At 38.3% G+C, this 17,415-nt stretch overlaps 2 protein-coding genes across 4 annotated transcripts in view; both read right to left on the minus strand.

Annotated features, from left to right (window-relative positions):
- peak1 (pseudopodium-enriched atypical kinase 1) overlaps nt 1-8,135 on the minus strand; it is a 29,224-nt gene extending 21,089 nt beyond the window's left edge. For both annotated transcript variants that reach the window (XM_043227778.1, XM_043227779.1), the window contains exon 1: nt 7,933-8,135. The gene's annotated coding sequence lies outside the window, so the exon portion shown is untranslated. The remainder of the gene's footprint in view (nt 1-7,932) is intronic.
- Nucleotides 8,136-11,647: 3,512 nt separating this feature from the next.
- hmg20a (high mobility group 20A) lies at nt 11,648-17,099 on the minus strand. Of its 2 annotated transcripts, XM_043227917.1 has the most exons (9): nt 16,811-17,096; nt 15,792-15,867; nt 15,493-15,702; nt 14,735-14,867; nt 14,472-14,509; nt 13,409-13,484; nt 13,109-13,324; nt 12,130-12,262; nt 11,648-12,046 (listed from the first exon to the last, which is right to left on the minus strand). In XM_043227917.1, exons 2-9 carry the CDS (start codon nt 15,855-15,857, stop codon nt 12,043-12,045), a joined length of 876 nt encoding a protein of 291 aa, XP_043083852.1. In that variant the 5' UTR covers nt 15,858-15,867; nt 16,811-17,096; the 3' UTR covers nt 11,648-12,042. The 2 variants fall into 2 exon arrangements, with proteins under 2 accessions (XP_043083852.1, XP_043083853.1); XM_043227918.1 differs by lacking the exon at nt 11,648-12,046 and having other exon boundaries at nt 12,126-12,262; nt 16,811-17,099.
- Nucleotides 17,100-17,415: the final 316 nt, after the last annotated feature.

Consider the following 17,415-nt stretch of genomic DNA (forward strand, 5'->3'; position numbering starts at 1 on the left):
AATCGCGTTCTGTTTATTATGACATCGCTGCAGATTTGCCATCTGCCGCATTAAATCGATTCTCATGCGCTGAAAACATTTGTCATGAATCAGCTGGAAATTCCTTTCCTCTTGATTTGTCCTTGCTGTAAATGAGAATGAAAATACTTTTAGCTTTTTAGGGATACAGTAATATTACAATTGGGGACCATACGACAAAAATTACGTATTAAAGGAACACGCCACTTTATAAAAAAATAAATAAATAAATAAATTCTGAGCCTCAACTTTTTTCCATGGGTGGCAGGTGGCGGGTGTTATAACTTTAACATTTGAAAAGATTCTATGGCAAAGTTATTGCTTTCCTTGTTCAAACTGATTATATGGTTGACCTGCATGATAAAAGCTGCATCACACATTTGGAAAACTATGAGTTATATCATTGCTTGTCGACACTAGGGGTGTGACAACATGAGATGAGACAAAACACAGATGCTTGGTTCACTAGAACAAGTTCTAATATCATTTTTAAGACATGTTCAATGACAAAATATTTGTCTTTTGAATCTAAAAAGTTAAACAATGCACTTTGAGATATTTTAACTAAATCTAGGGACGCAAGTAGAGTCATTTTGGTAATCAAGTAATCTACTGATTTTTTTAGTAAAACAAACAAACGTAACTTTAGTACGGCTAACAATAAGGCAGTACTAATTGGCTCAAATAAAATATCAAAACCAATGACATGGTTTTATTGAACAACACTGTTAAAATACATAATGTACCAATACATAATAAGAACGTAAAAAAACGTTTGCGATTTTCTAGGCCGATACGATTAGGAACTGTACTCTCATTCCAGTGTAACAATGAAGGAAGTTCATTGATATCACACAGGGAGCATGTCTTTTGCAACTTTTCATTTTCCGTCTTAGTACATTATATAATTACAGAAGAGTCAAGTTTCAAATCGGAAAACATCAAAACTCTTTGCATGTTGTTTTAAGTGATAACCAATAAACACGTGATTTAATTAAAATACAATTAAAACAAAGTGTATAAACTCAACAAATTAATGTAAAATCGATCAAACTACAACATTATATGTGCAGATGCCATACTGGTGCAGCGGTCTCTCATTTAATGTTGTGGTTGTCTGAATATTTTCACGGTTTCCTTGGACAACCATGATGTCAAGCCCTTCGAAGGGACACAAACTGCTCTAATCCGAACCGTAAACTCCCCCTCCTCCTCCTCTCAAAGTCAGACCTAACAAACACGCTCAGAGAGATGCACACAGGAGCAACCACAATGCGAAGCAATGTTCCCTCGGATAAGAAGTGACGCGCTGTTCTGTTTAAAGAACAACCAAAGCGTGATTCGCACAGTTGTGCGTCGGTACGTTTCGCTAACCTCTGTGCGAGTGTTGATAGCATGTTCTCATGCCACGGCACATTCCAACCGTGTCTAAGACTAAACAGCAGCTACAGTGATAGAAACCAGAGGAATTCGGCGCTGTCACCCACTCGAGTGTGTGTGTGTGTGTGTGTGAGAAGGGCATCATTTTATTCACCGTAATTAGTTTTTGAGGGCCGTTTGGCTGATTCGCCGAGTGCTTTTAACCATTTCTCGACCCTTCGCTCGCGAGGCGATCTCGAACTGACAGAGACATTAGCCATTTTTTGGGTTCAGTGCGCGTTTGAGCCCTTACAGGATGTGGCTTTGGGAAAACAGATCTCATTCCTGCATTCCTCGGTCGCCGTAATGGCCTCACTATCGGCCAATCAGCATCCAGGACCAATTATGGCATTATGATCTCAAAGTCTCCCTGGAGATAAACAAAAAAGCGAGACAAAGACGAGCGAGTCCGTGTTTTCACATTTAGGGAAGTACGTCTGCTAGACACCTAAACAACACATGCACAATTCTATAAAAGGCGTCTTCCTTTGGGCCGTGAGTCAGCGCTAGTGCTTTATAAGGGAACAGGACTAATATTTACACTACAGGTCAGGGAATGTGTGTGTTTGTGCTACAACTGTTTATATGAGAACTCACACAAACACACGCCCATTAGAATAATCACTTCCTATGGGCTTAATAATAAGACAGGGTGGGGGTTCTGACATCACTTCATGTTGGGGTGGGCGACAGGAATTCCCTGAGGGTTAAATGAGCCTGTATAATTAACAATCTTCAGAATACTAGCTGCTTAGTGCAGAGCCTTTTTAAAATGCATTAGTATGTCGGGTTATTTTCAAAGTAGCCCACTGTTTGGTTTAACATGTTTCCTCAAATTATCATCTTGTTTTTCTCGTTTTGTGTGAAGTGTCCCAAAAAAGAGACTAGACATGGAAGATTATATTAGTATGTACACACAAACGGACAAAAAACAGAGACTGTGAAAGATTCACGTTAGTACGCAAACGCTTATCCCTTTGCTAGCCGTAAAGGACACTTAAAAGGGGCAGTAAACCCCAAATTTCTGTCATCATTTACTTAACCTCAAGTTGTTCCTGGCCTGCGTGAGTTTCTTTCTTTTGTTAAATGCAAAAGAAATCTGAGAGCTTTCCGACCATTCATACACAGTAAGAACATTAAAATAGTCCATGGTTTTGTTTACAGTTTTTGGTTCACTTCCAAAACGAAAAGTGTGAAAGCGAGCGACACCAAGAAAAATCTACATTGTGTTTGGTCTGGACCAAAGCAAGTGAACTAGCCGTCTTTACTGGTGTGAACACATCCTTAATGTCAGAAAAACGTAATTTCTAGTGGAAATACTATTTCCTGTGGAAATACTATGGGGGAGAAACGTGCAAAAATCTAAATTATTTGAACTTATAATTGGAGTTTCCACAATTGTAACAGTTTTCGTCATGTTAATTAGTTTAAAACGTCATGGCTTTTTTATTATCTGTGTATATTAACAATCTTTGAGCAAATTTACTGCCTAATCTTAGCGACCTGTCTCATTTGCAAACAAAAATCTAATGGGAATACAGTTTACAAAACATTAACCAAAGCTTTGTATTATTATAGTTAGTTAAATGAAGTCAGTATATAATTAGTGGAGGTTGAAGTAAAACTGAAAATTGGGGATGCAGTGCATCGTTAATGCATTGTGAAACTCAACTGAACCAAATAAATGGCATGATAATCGTAATCGAACCGAACCGTGAGACCAGTGTAGGTTTCCACCCCTAGTAATTTCCAATGTGCAACTTAGAATAAATCCGTAGTCCTTGTCTGTTTAATATCAAATCAGTCAAATCGGGAATAGAAACTCATTAAAAATAAAATGCAAATACAGAAAAATGAGAATGAAAGGGAATAAAGCTGGCCCTGAGAGTGTTTTGTTCTGACAACCCTTTGTTCGTTTATGTATGAGTGTGAGAGTGTTAATGGGCAGGCAATTATGCAACCTTGATGGGAAACTTTCGAGTGAACGAGCGGCAGCCCCTACAGTTCTAAACACAATCGGCATTAACACAATTTCAGCCTACACGGCTCTCAATGCCAACCTCAAACCACCTCCACTCTTTCTTTCTCACTGTCTGCCTCTTTCCTTTGGCGTCTCACGTTCCCTCTGTTACTCTGAACGCCCGTGGGCTGTATAGCTCTCTCTCCCTCGCGCTTGTTTGATAACATCTTCTCTTACTTTTATCCTAAGGCGATCTCGCAAAGATCTAAAGTTAGCATTTTTTTATTCCAGTAGATAGTTTGTTTGAAATCAAGTTCATTCAACTTCACTTCCTGACCCTAGCGCCAAGTCAAATGCAGTTCAGGGTGGCCAGAGTCTGGAAACTTATAAAAGACTGTGAGCGCAGCCCGAGTAGGCAGACAAGATTTTAGGAGCCGATATGGAGGCGAACAGTGGGTGGGGCTAATGTGCAATGGGGCAGGGCCTCTAATGTGGGCGGGGCAACCAAGACCTCGGCATGGGAATAACCCACGTGAGAACTAAGCCAATTCCAGCAAATTCCTATTCAATGACAGCAAGAACGAACCATCTCTATGACAATTAGGGCAAATCAGGGCAGCCTGTCTGGAGGAAACATGTTTTCTATATCAAGATTTCCAACGGGATCATTTAAAGAAAAGCATGCTGTCATCACGATAGGGAAGGCGTCTTGGAGATGACATCATGTATGATATCACCCTCTATTATTAAGCCTAATATTCTCACTGTGGGTTAACAGATCATAAAACATGCCAGTAAATCACATTTAGGTCCTGAGGTGCTACGACAGGCAGATGGTTAGTGTTATCCACTGGAAGACACGCACACATACATACACGTAAACAGATCTCGGATCAGTGCGTAACAGACTCCCGTTTGACTCAGTGTTTCGAGTCAACATCAAATGAAACTGCATCGCAGAGTTCAGAAAGGTTTTTTGGAGACGGTTTGCACAGACCCTGCCAGGATTAGCTGCACTTCATTCAGAGTAGCCTTGAGCTAACTGGCACCTTGTTGCTATGGGAACTGCTGATGCTGTTGTCATGATGTCATTTTGACTGAAACTCAAACTTCACGTAACTAATATCATCACCGTGGAGATGATCACGTACTCTGACGAATCCAAATTTACATACTTCAACATACTAAGGATGAGCATGAGCAGTCTTCCAGTAAAAAAAGCCATTCAAACCACAAAAAATGGATTTTCCTCGGCACCTCTGCTTGCCGCAGGCAACAATGAAATGTACTTTTCCACTGAATCCCTCCTTAAAATCTTGCTCTTACAATTGAATATACTGGATGGCACCCAATTGTGATGCCTGGGAAATGCCATGTGCTTTCAAGTGGCAATATTTTGATTTTCATTGGTATATTTGGTTTTTATTGGAGTCATGCATCCACAAGATGAAATTAATCCCTGTTGGAAGCTAAATGCGTCTACTTTTTTTTTTTTTTTTTTTTTACAGTCGTGGGTATTTTTGCTCCTCTACCCATCTTAGATTGACATTTAACAGGAAATGCCATTGCTTAGATGCAAAGACGTGCACATGAACTACATCAAAACCAAAGCTGTCAATTTACACGACTGGCTGTTTGTTTAGAAAAGACTCTGTAGACTTACCATATTTAAAGCCATGACCATGCTTAAGGGATTAGCTCACTTCCAGAATGAAAACGATCTGATGATTTACTCACCATGTCATCCAAGATGCTCATGTTTTTTCTTTCTTCAGTTGAAAGAAAAAACAAGAGCATCTTTTTTTCCACCATATAATGGACTTCAATGGCGACCGATGGCTACAAATTACTCGCAAATTGTTTTAATGCAGCTTCAAAGACCTCTACACAATCCCAGCCAAGGAATAAGGGTCTTATCAAGCAAAATGGAGCATGTAAAAATCTGGAATTTTCTTAAAAAAAAAATACTCATTTATATTTATATGCTACTTTTTTTTACCTCTATAAATGTATATTTTTCTTATAAAACGCCCAATCGTTTCACTACATAAGACTCTATTCATAAGCTGGAATCGTGTAGAGCCCATTGAAGCTGAACTGAAACTGGAAAATAGACCTTTAACCCCTGGTCCACCACTAAAGTGAAAATTCTTTTAATTTCCTTGTGACTGTAAAAAGAAAGACAAACATCTTGGATGACATGGGGTTGATTAATTTGTTAGGAAATATAATCCTTTTTTAATTCTTTAATTTTTGACAGACAAAAAAATCCCAATGTTGTGACGGACAGAAGTACAATTGATTTTTACTGTCATTTAACAACGTAATGTTTGAAAAGGCTTTCCAAAAAACTTTAAGCAGACAAAAAGAAACTCATAATACTCTTATGCGCAAAATAACAATGTTAAAATTATAATTATTTGCAAAAAATGTAATGCTTTAATGATTGTAAGTAGATTAAAAACATTATATACACACACACACACACACACACACACACACATCCCCAGGTAAAAAACAAGTATTGCTCATCCCTATCATCCTTTGATTTCTGACGAGTCACTAAATATTATTACTAACAGCATTACATCAGCAAGCAGCCATCGACTTCTGTAAAGCAAAAGAGCCAATGCGCACAAATGAAATCCTGCTCTGCGCAATAAAGCTTCATTGAACTTCAACTTACGAGAGAGTCAAACCGCTCTGGGAGTGTTTGGGCACAGGGCTAGTAGAGGTGTATATTTAAACCTGTCTGGCTGAAACTAGAGATTATGTGTGTCTCATACCAAACACCTGAGGCTAAATGCTCCCATAGCTCTCCGTCTGTCCATCCAGCTACAGACTCATCGCACAACAAACAACTTTTTGTCGTCGAGTGCGTCACGAACACGCCGTCTGTTATTTTACCAATGCACGAATGCCATTTTCGCACGCAAATGCAACAGGTATGCGCGTTGGTGTTTTGTTTGTGTACAGAAATGCATGCGTTTCATGCCTGTTATGACTCTCACGCGTCGAAATGACGTTGATAAGATCACCGGAGACCGTCTCTAGGTGTTTGTTCTTGACCATCGAATTCTCTCCCATTCAACAACACTGTTTTGTCACTATCAGTGTGAATGCCTCTAAATGGGTTGGGTTGAATTAGAGCTGAAATTAAGGGATGACTGTGTTTGGTTAATCCAATCTGATCTTTGCTCAACACCCTGTTCTCGGTCAGTTCCTCATCTGATTCAGTGTCCTGACTCTGTGAACATAATCACACACACACACACACACACACACACACACACACACACACACACACACACACACACACACACACACCTCCCCAGGGTGCCCATCACACCTGTTTCCAAGAGCTCAAATCCTTCCCTAACCATCTCACAACCATTCACCAAAACACAAAACCCCACTTAAAACCCGTGGGTCGACTCTAGTCTTCTTAATTTGATGTCTCTACAAGCTCTGCCACCACCTCACAAAAATTCACCATGGTAACCAGTTTTCATTGAACTACTAAAGAGTCCGTTAAAGGAATAGTTTCACCCAAAAATGCAAATTAGCTTCAAATGCACTCAAGATGCAGGTGAGTTTGTTTGCTCACCAGATTTAGAGACATTTTGCAGTAATATATAACATATGGACGGCACTAAATAATTACAAAAAAGTGCTAATATAAGTTTAATATTTTACACAATATTTGCTCCTTCATATGCACATAACAGTAACCTAGTAATGACACCCATATGATTTAAGCTTCTCAAGGCTCACTGCCTTTTCACAGCTTGTGCCCTCTGGATACGAATACTGCAATTCCTGTTTATCATCTGTCATAAGCAGTGAAAAAAAGGCATTATGCGCGTACGGTATTAATAACAACGTATAAATCACACATGCATAATGTGTACGTTCAAACTGATATTCTCCTTTACTAATTATTTGGCCGTGGATGTAAAAAGGCCAAATCATCCGAGCCATATTAACGACAACTGAGAGGACGCGGTGTCCCGTTTCTGAAATATATATTTTCTTTACAGTTACTGAAGTGAAAGTTGATATGAAAACCGATCACACACACACACACACACACACACACACACACACAGCATCCTGACAGAAACACTGAGGAATTCTCCAGAACCGGCGTCAGATCTAACGTTACTCAGGTTTTCCTTCACGGACTTTCCAGAGAAAATAACACTTTATCTCCTCGCTGATTGATCTGGCACAGATGACACTTTATCCTTTCCACGGAATAATTAATTACTCCCGAAGCTGTTACGCACCGCAATCAGACGCTCCGAAACGCGTTCTGGTTCAGTTTAACCGTTTAACCGCCGCGGCACAAACGTTTACGACCCTCCTCGAACGTTTAACTCCTTAAACTGACGCCAAAGTGTTTTGGAAATCACCGCTGCGCGCCGCCGTCGCGCGTCTCGCGCGTTATGTGCGCCATTCGCACGCGCTGATGCGTCTCGCGGAGCGCCGCGTGGATCTTTCCGCGAAACTCCGCGCGAACTTTCTGCCCTTACCTTCCGCGAACGACAGCGCTTTCCTCACGAACCCGCGCGCGCCATCGTAATCCAGATATCGCCGAACTGTCGTCAAACTGAACGCGGGCTCTGGCGGATATTTTGATCGGGAGAAACGCGTGATCACACGTCCGCGATCCGCCACTCCGTTAACGGCTCGAGCCCTGCTGCACGGGGACGCGCAGAGGGCAGGGCGCTGTGGACGCGCACTTGGTGTTGGAATGTCGGAAACGCGCTTTTGCTCCCAGACAGTTTTGCTGTGTTTTTGTTCTTCTGGGAGTCGAAGAACATTAAAAATCGCGAATGAAACGAAAGCCGCATTACGTTTTGAGGCAAACTTTGGTTTAAAATGGGAATTGCGTCTCATTTTAAGGACGGATTTAGGGTAATTCATTTTTAACGTTTGTAATACAAGACACATAAAACCAAACCATTCGATGTATCAACACAGATCTAGTTTTGCATAAACGGTGTGACACTGAACCAGTCAAAAGGGTAAACTTTCTGAATTTGGTCAAGATGTAGCTTTTTAAAAAAAAAATCTGCAATCTGAGGGTGCAAAAAAATCTAAATATTGAGTAGTTGTTCAAATGAATTCCTTAGCAATGCATATTACCAATCAAAAGTAAAGTTTGTAAATATGTGTGGTAGGAAATTGAAAACTTTCTTTCATGTAACATGATCTTAACTCAATATCCTAATGATTTTCGGTCTCATTTTGATCATTTTAACCCATACCGCTTTTGTGGTCCATCTGTGTTGCCAGAAAGTTCAGCTCGTCTCAATAAGAAATGACAACCTCTTAACCTCACCCGCAGCTTCATATCTATCCGCTCCGTCTTAATTTGTACAGTACGTACCTATATGATACATTTTATATTTTGTGAATGTAACCAACAAAAAGTTTATAACTCTTGCATGTTTCGGTCACACCACTGGACAAATTAACAGTAAATTCTTTAGAAATGAACTCAACTGTAATGCGCTTCGAAGCCAAAAGTAAAAAGCTAAACGCACTACACCACACCAAAAATAAAAATAAGAATTTTTATAAAATAGGAGCGCTTTCTCACACTGCATAGACAGCAATGAATCTACCATATTTAAAGGTAACAAGGTCATTGTTAAAATAGTCCAACTCTTATATCATGAAGCTATTACAAAACTTTCTGTGTGAAAATTAAAAACTTAGTTTGACAATTTCTTCTCCTCCGTGTATGTCTTTGGCGTGCGTAGTACAACAACTGTCCCTCTAAGTCTTTTTAAAAGCATTGGAGTCATCAAAGTTCATAATTATCAACCCAACGAGCCTGTAAATGCACACTAGTGAGTGGATGAGTTTACCTTTTTGCTGTCATGACGTTTAACAAACCTGACATCCTCTGTATTTAGCAAACTGTAGTGAGAAAGTGTATTGTAGCACGCATGACACGACAAATATCTTGAGCTGTCGTTCTCCGCAGACTATATTTCTTGCAAAAACCCATTCACAAAACCCAGACGATGGAACTAAAATGCTAACTGGGTTGTTGCTAACTGGTAAAATGCTAACTGTTATGGGTTGTTTTCATAGATGATATCACAAAACTCATTTAAAGTAATGGGAACCTTCTGATGAAAACATTCGACATATCTTTACGCTAGAAACCTCGTTGTAACCTCATTGCATTTCTGTTGAGATGAATGCTGCTAAATTCTACAACACGTCCACTACAACATACTGCTTTTACTATTTTTACGCGCATGTATAATTTCATTGTTGTAAAAAAGAGAAGCACGAACATTCTCCCTAACGTTCTTCTTTCGTGTCCCACGGAGGAAAGAAAGGCATAAATTATTCCTCAAAGCCAACAGCTATTTTTTCTTTCGCGTCAGCTGAGACTCATGCATAAACCATCGCTCCGATATTAATCTAATACGTATCTGACCGTAGCTCCTCGTGAAACATCTCGAACGCAATTTGAGAAGAGCCAACGTTCACAGCAGAACACTGAAGGATGAGAACGACAGAAGTGGACCATCATCGGTCCGGAAACGCAGGAAAATCCTATTCCCCCACGACAGGACAAAGCTGATTCAGAGAAAGTGTTGCTGAGCTCATTGTGTGTGGGTTATTGGTTCGTGTGACACCATTGTCTGCGGGTTCAGGGTGGATGTTCAGTATAAGAGACAGGAAATGAGCTCCACATCTCATGACTCACGCGCGCCACATCCTAACCCTGACGGATCCCCTCTCCTCTCCTCCTTTCTTCTCTCCTCTCCCATTCTCTTTAATATGTTGTTTCTCTCATTTGAGGAAATGAAAAACATCTCGAGGGCGAAGGGAGTCTCGTTTTATGATACGATTATGAGCTTTTTTGCATTCGGTTGGATCCCTGAGCTCAAACAGAAGGCCTAAGATCAGCCGTCGCCTTTTCGCTTTGGGGCGGAAAAAAAGAGAGAGAGAAAGAACGATTCCGCGGTTTATAAACACGAGCGTTTAAAGGAAAAGTTTTCCAAAAATGCTATTTAGTTCACTCTATGTCATGCTGTTACAAAACCAAGATTAATTAAGAGATTTTAAAAGCATATATCATTTTTTCCTTACAAAATTAAAAAGGATGCAAAAATACCATAAAATATTATAAAGGCAATCCACACAATCTATCACATTTGTTATTCTATTGTGAATAAAATATTGGCTCATGTGTTTCAGTTTTATTTAAAAAAAAAAAAGTCCCATAATTTATGTTGTATATTGAAAGATTTTTGAATTTATTTTTTTTTTTCGGTAATCGTAGAGTCAGTAAATCTGATTTATAAATGACATATTAACAAGATCCAATTAAAAAGAATTAGAGGTTTACAAATCAGACATGAACATTTTTTTTGTTCTACTTAAGAGTTCTAATGAACATGAGGTTGAGTAAATGATGCCCATTTTTTCCCAATGAACTGTCTCTTTAATTTTTAATTTTAGACAGTGAGGACACAAGGTTTTAAAGGAAGTTAGGTCACCTGACCTTCCTGTACAACGAACGCCTCACACGTCGCTCCTGACGGACGACAGGAAGTCCTGCTGCCTGACAGGAAATGGACTTGACAACAAATAGGAAATTACACAGGTCCCAGAACTGCAGCTGTAACCAATTTCAAAATGACAGATTCTTCCCAGAGTGGCGAAACGTTATTACACAGTTGGGAGATATAAACCCAAAATTCAGAGAAAAAAAAAAAAAAAGTTGCAATTCTCACAATTCTGAATTGTAAGATAAGTTGCAATTACTTATTTTATTTTGTATTAAAAAAAACAAACCCAAAGAAATTGCTAAAATTTTTAAACTGTTAAATGAAAAAATAGTTTATGGAGTTTATTACGAGTTATCCCGTAGCAGACACAAGCCTCCGCTTTAAAACGGTGTGTATTTCATAAAGGTGACTTAACTGGTTTATACAGCACTCTTGGCAATTGCATTAAATAAAAAACACCGGATTCACCGTATTTCACCCCAGACAACTGTTTTATTAATATAAAAAAAGCCTTAATTAATTCACACCTGCTTTAGCCCAACTGGGTTACAGCTGTTCGGCACAAGCCTTCAGGAGTGTGTGCGGTTCAGCAAACTATTACACCGCCGTCTGAAGCGCTCCGTCCCAGAAGGAGCAAAATCTAATTAATTAACAGCAAGCATCTAGCGAAAGGGCTGAAGGAGAGAGAGGGAATCAGACACTCATCGACGTCTTCATACATTAGCTTTATTGAAGAACATACAAGGAAATCAAAAAACTCCGGCACAAAGACACGAGCTACAGACGAACCCGCCTCTCTTCTCACGAATACAACGTTTCACTTCCTTTACGCGACACGAAAGAAATTACGAGTAGAAAATGGAGCTTAAAAACAAAATAACATGTACACATGCGGGTGAAAGCTAATATTTTTTGTAAATTTAATAAAGTGGCAGGAATGCATGGCAAATGCGAACCGCTAAATGATAAACATTAAAAAAACAAGCAGATAAAAACGGCATCGTAAAAAAATAAATAATGATTGAATAAATGCTTGACACGAAATGTAGCCGTAGCAGGGTAGGAGGAGGGGCTAACTGCGCGAGGGGCGGGGCCTCTCAATTACCTGTGGGCGAATCAGAGCAGTGCATTATCACACTCTGGTTATAAATTAACGCGGAAAGCAGGAGCAGTGTGGCGAGCGGCTACCTGTCGAGGCGGTTGACCACATCCCTGACGGTGCTGATCAGGTGCTGGTTCTCCTGTGGGTTGGACAGGATGATGCTGTGGAGCTTCTTCATGTAGGAGTCGATGGAATCGAGCGTGGGCGTCTCGCCGCTGCCTGCAGGCACATGGGAAACACAGTCAGGGAAAGTACTCCAGGTTCCTTTCACGATTCACTGATGAAACAGCTTTTACTGTCATTGTATATCACTTTTATATCAATTTCTGTTTCCGTTACCATTACTGATTCACAGATGAAACATCCTTCTAGTTATTTTTAGGATTTAGGATAACAAAGCTTGCATAGGCCACACAAATACTGAGAAACTTGTTTGGGAATAAAACAAAAGGGAGTTATTTGACAGAACAGTGCTTTTTTTTTTTTTTACTGAAAATATTTGGTTGAAAATTCATTTTGTTTATTATATATATATATATATATATATATATATATATATATATATATATATATATATATATATATATATCCTGAACTTTCCATTCATCAAAAAAAAAAAAAAAAAAATAAAAATCATGAATAAACGGCATAATTTATTCAGCAAAAATATGAAGCAGCACTATGGTTTAACATATAATATAATAAAAAATATAATAAAAAATATTATACAATTGTTTTGAGCAGAAAATCATATTGATAAAAGAATTTGTGAAAGATCATGTGACATAAAAAACTAACTTTTTAAAAGTATCTTACCAACCCCAAACATTTCAACAGTGTGTGTGTGTGTGTGTCTGTGTGTGTATATATACATACATATATATATATATATGCTCTTACACGACTGAATCATTACTCAAGTGAGTTGAAACATTCATCAATTTAAACAAAATAAACCGAATCTCTAAAGTGAATCAGACTGCTCAAATGAAGCCAGCTGGTTAAGGGTTTGTCAGTGAACTCTGTGTGTGTGTGTGTGTGTGTGTGTGTGTGTGAGCGTCTCACCGGGCAGGGGGACGGTACAGAAGCTGTGTGTGAGGGCCGAGCGCAGGGTGTCCAGGTGCTGCTGCAGGAGGCCGTTTCGTGTGCGTTCCTGCTGCACGTCTCCTTCCAGACGCTCCACGGCGGAGCGCATGCTCTCCACATGCTTCTGCAGAGCCGCATTACGCTCCTCGTACTCCATATTGGTCTTTCTCAGCTGCCGCAGTTCAGCCTCACGTGCTGCGGCACACACAGTCAGTGAATGAGCATCACACCGTCACACACACAGACAGACTCGCACATTCAACAGCGCTCTGCTCTCACCTTTACTGTGATTCAGAAACTCTTCGGTGAAGATGGGAATATCAAACACGGAGCGATCCTTTATCTCCAGATCCTTCTGAGAGACGGAAGGAAAGCGGTTCAGACTTCATTTACTTTCAGGACAGACTCAAATCACTGCTCCAACTGCCACAAATTAGTCATAGATACAGTCTGCACCCACAGAATTACTATAGTCTTTACTTCCTCAAGTAACCTCAAGATTATTTAACACAAACTTAATCAAATTTATGTTACATATTATACAAATGTATACATACATATACACAGTGCATATATATATATATATATATATATATATATATATATATATATATGTATATGTGTGTGTGTATATATATATATATGTATGTGTGTGTGTGTGTGTATATATATATATATATATATATATATATATATATATATATATATATATATATATATATATATATATATATATGTGTGTGTATATATATATATATATATATATATATATATATATATATATGTGTGTGTGTGTGTGTGTGTATGTATATATATATATGTGTGTGTATATATGTGTATGTTGTGTAATTGTTAATTTCTACGATTGTTACACATTTTTTAACGTTAAGGATATTTTAATTAAAAAGTAGCTAATTACGTTTTTTTTTACATAACTTTTTCCAGTAGTTAGAGATTACCGGATGATAAATGCGATCATAAAACTGTAGCCAATTACATATTTCCCACAAATAAAAATAGTTCTATTCCAATTTTCTATGACTTTAAGATGATATTAGTTTCTGTGGCCTGTCTAACCACATTCCAACAGTTTACAGCAGCTCATTTCATTAAAATCCCTTTATATTTTCTAATTATTACATTTTATTATTAAGCATTACATTTCTTCAAATAATAAAGTCACGATTTTAAAAACAGGAGTGAAAAGTCAAAATTTAGTTTGTCCATAATTTTTTTTTTTTTCATAACATTTCCAGACTTAAAATCCGAAATTCCAGTTTTTTTTGTTTTTTTTAATGACCTGAAAATAACGTGCAGATCGTGCGCGGCTGCGATGTTTTACCTCATGAAGCGATTCACCCGGCGCCTGCCTTCCAGCGTCTGATAAAGAGAGCGAGAGAGGGATTTTAGATGAGACGAGCACTTTTTTGTCAGCCTCTTCATTTCTATTTTTGCTTTACTGTGTTCCGTGAAACCTCACTGGGTCCAAATCGCTTTATAGATGTGTGCTGATTGCCTGCGACTGCCACTCTCTCCTACGGCTTTGTCTAAATTCACCTGCCAATAGTTACTCAGGCCTGGGCCTTAGATTGTCTGTGTTCGCACCTCCTCTGTGTCTCTTTCCTTTTTGTTTCTCTTGCACCTTCCTGCTGAAGTGTTTATAGGCTTCAGTCTTCTGATACTGCTCCAGTTCTCTCATGTAGCGCTCCTTATCTTTGTCTGCTTCATCCAGATAGCGCTGAGGCGGAAGGAGAGAGAGAGCAGACGACGTTAGTCTCTACAGAGGTTTAAAACTTTATTTTTAAACCTAATACACCGACAGTGTAGATATTTTAATGTGAATGTAAAAAAAGTATATTATTGCCATTTAAAACGACTGCTTTCTATTCAACTGCTGTTCTTTGAATATATTTTTAAAAAGCCTGTGATGATTTGTGGAAATGGTGACAAGATTAATATTTTGGGGAAATATAATATAATATATAATATTTTTATTCAGCATAAAAATTAATACATTAACCATAAAGAACATTCAATATATTTTTAGTTTTGCAAAAGATTTCTATGTTGAATCAATTACATTATTTATAATAATAATAATAATCATGGTTATTATAAAAATATTAAGCAGCACAACTGTTTTCAACAGAGCAGAGAATATAAGAATGTGATAAATATATATCATGTGACACTTAAGTCTGAAGTAATGATGCTGAAAATCCAGTTTGCATCACAAGAATAAATTACATTTTAAAATATATTACAATAGAAAGCTGTCATTTTAAATTGTAATAATATTTCACAGTTTTTACTGTAGTTTTGACAAATATCTGCAGCTTCGGTTAGCATAAAAAAAAAAAGACCTGTTTTTCTTCCGGAGGCAGTTTGCTCCACTCATTCCCGAGCATCCTAGTGATCTCTGGGAAAGGCACGTCCGGTCTTTCCGCCCTCAGCTGTTCGCGGCGCTCGTTCATGAAGCGCACGTATCCTGTTAACGGTGCTTTGGGGGCATTGCTGTCCTTCAGTGGCTTCTTCCTCCTCCTGCCTTTGGTCCAGCTGCTCCTGCGAGGTTTCTGTCATGAACACCAGGCACATTAACTCTTTAACGCCACTCCACTTGTGCAAAGACAGCACGGGCTCGGCGATCACATGATCTGCTCACCTCCTCTCCGTTGCGCTGGCTGCTGTTGTCTGTGTTGGCTCCCGGTGACCCGCTCTGCTCTTCCATGACCTCTGACCTTTAGTTTTACATAGAGCAGTGATGTAAAAAGAGCACAACATGACTGGACTTAACATTAATAAAACATTTTGAGCTACCATAATAAAAATAATACACACACATGTATAATATTTCATTAGAATTTTGTTAATTAATTACATGCAAATTATTATTATTTTTTTATGCATTATGCACAACGTACAACTACAACTTAAGTACACAAATTATATATATATATATATATATTAATCAAATATACAAAAATCGTATCTCTCTCTCTCTCTCTCTCTATATATATATATATATATATATATGTGTGTGTGTGTGTATATAAAATTTAATTTGTAAACATTTCTTTATAATTATATAAAACAATGATGTATATGGGTCAAAAGATGACAAAGGTTTTAACCATAAAAATAATAAGTGTACTACTGCTTTGTTCTTTTGATCACATCTTAACGTCTTTAACCCACATACATATCATATACGCACATATATAAATACATGATTTATTTTTCAATCTTATAGCCATTAACACACTTAAACATATAAAGCACAAATAAATAAATTAATTAAACAATGCATAAGATAAATAAGGCGACCGTGGCTTTATACATTTCATTTTTATTTAAACAATAATGTATGTGTATGCGTGTGTTTTACAGTATAATTTAAGTTCCTAAATTTTAAGTCGGTATTGCAATGGTTTTATGAATGAAGTTGCATTAATACCATGTTTTGGACATATACCAAGATAATATCCTAATGCTAATATATTATTTTAAGTACTATTGCAAACTGATATAAAAATAATTCAGTCTCGTGGCATTACCATGCCATCATTATATTATAGCAGAGCCACGGCACTTTCTATAAGATTGTCGAGAAGACTGTAAAGACTCTTAATCTAAGAGATGCGTTACAATGATGCAAAGCCTGCCGCTTATCAATCATCTCACCTGTAGCTTGATCTGAGGCTGGAATCGGGTATAAAATTGCGATTTTAGTGTGCTTTTCGCGCGGTTTTTTCAGGAATTTTAGAGAGGAAAAATATTCCGAGTCAAAACAATGCAGGGAGCCGGCTGACGTCATCACACGGCGACAGGAAGCAAGACGGCGCCGTCACGCGCTCACAGCCAGAAGATCCCTGATCTCTCCTCATCTTCCTCACAATCGTCCTACTCATTACCACCATCATCGTCATCTTCATCATCATCACCTCCGCCTCAGTGAAAGCGCCTCACGGCGCCGCTGGAGTTTAAATGGCCTCGGAGGGATTAACGGAGCGTTGCTGCCCTCCGCTGGCCACAAGCTGCAAGTGCAACCGACATAACGGCCGTTACATCTTACGGGGAAATTCCATGATAGAAAGTAGAAATGAGTTCTAATAAAAATATTTTACATATATACCCTTTTCTCTTTAATACTTTGATTTAGAAAAACATATCAATATTGTACTTGCAAAAAGTGAAAAACCAACTAATTTTCTTTTGTTTTACCGTCTACCATTACCATGTAAAAATAAACATCATATCTCACCAATCAAAAACGATTTTGCAGCCAT

The sequence above is a fragment of the Puntigrus tetrazona genome, chromosome 25 (genome assembly GCF_018831695.1).
Source record: "Puntigrus tetrazona isolate hp1 chromosome 25, ASM1883169v1, whole genome shotgun sequence".
Taxonomy (NCBI): Eukaryota; Metazoa; Chordata; class Actinopteri; order Cypriniformes; family Cyprinidae; genus Puntigrus; species Puntigrus tetrazona.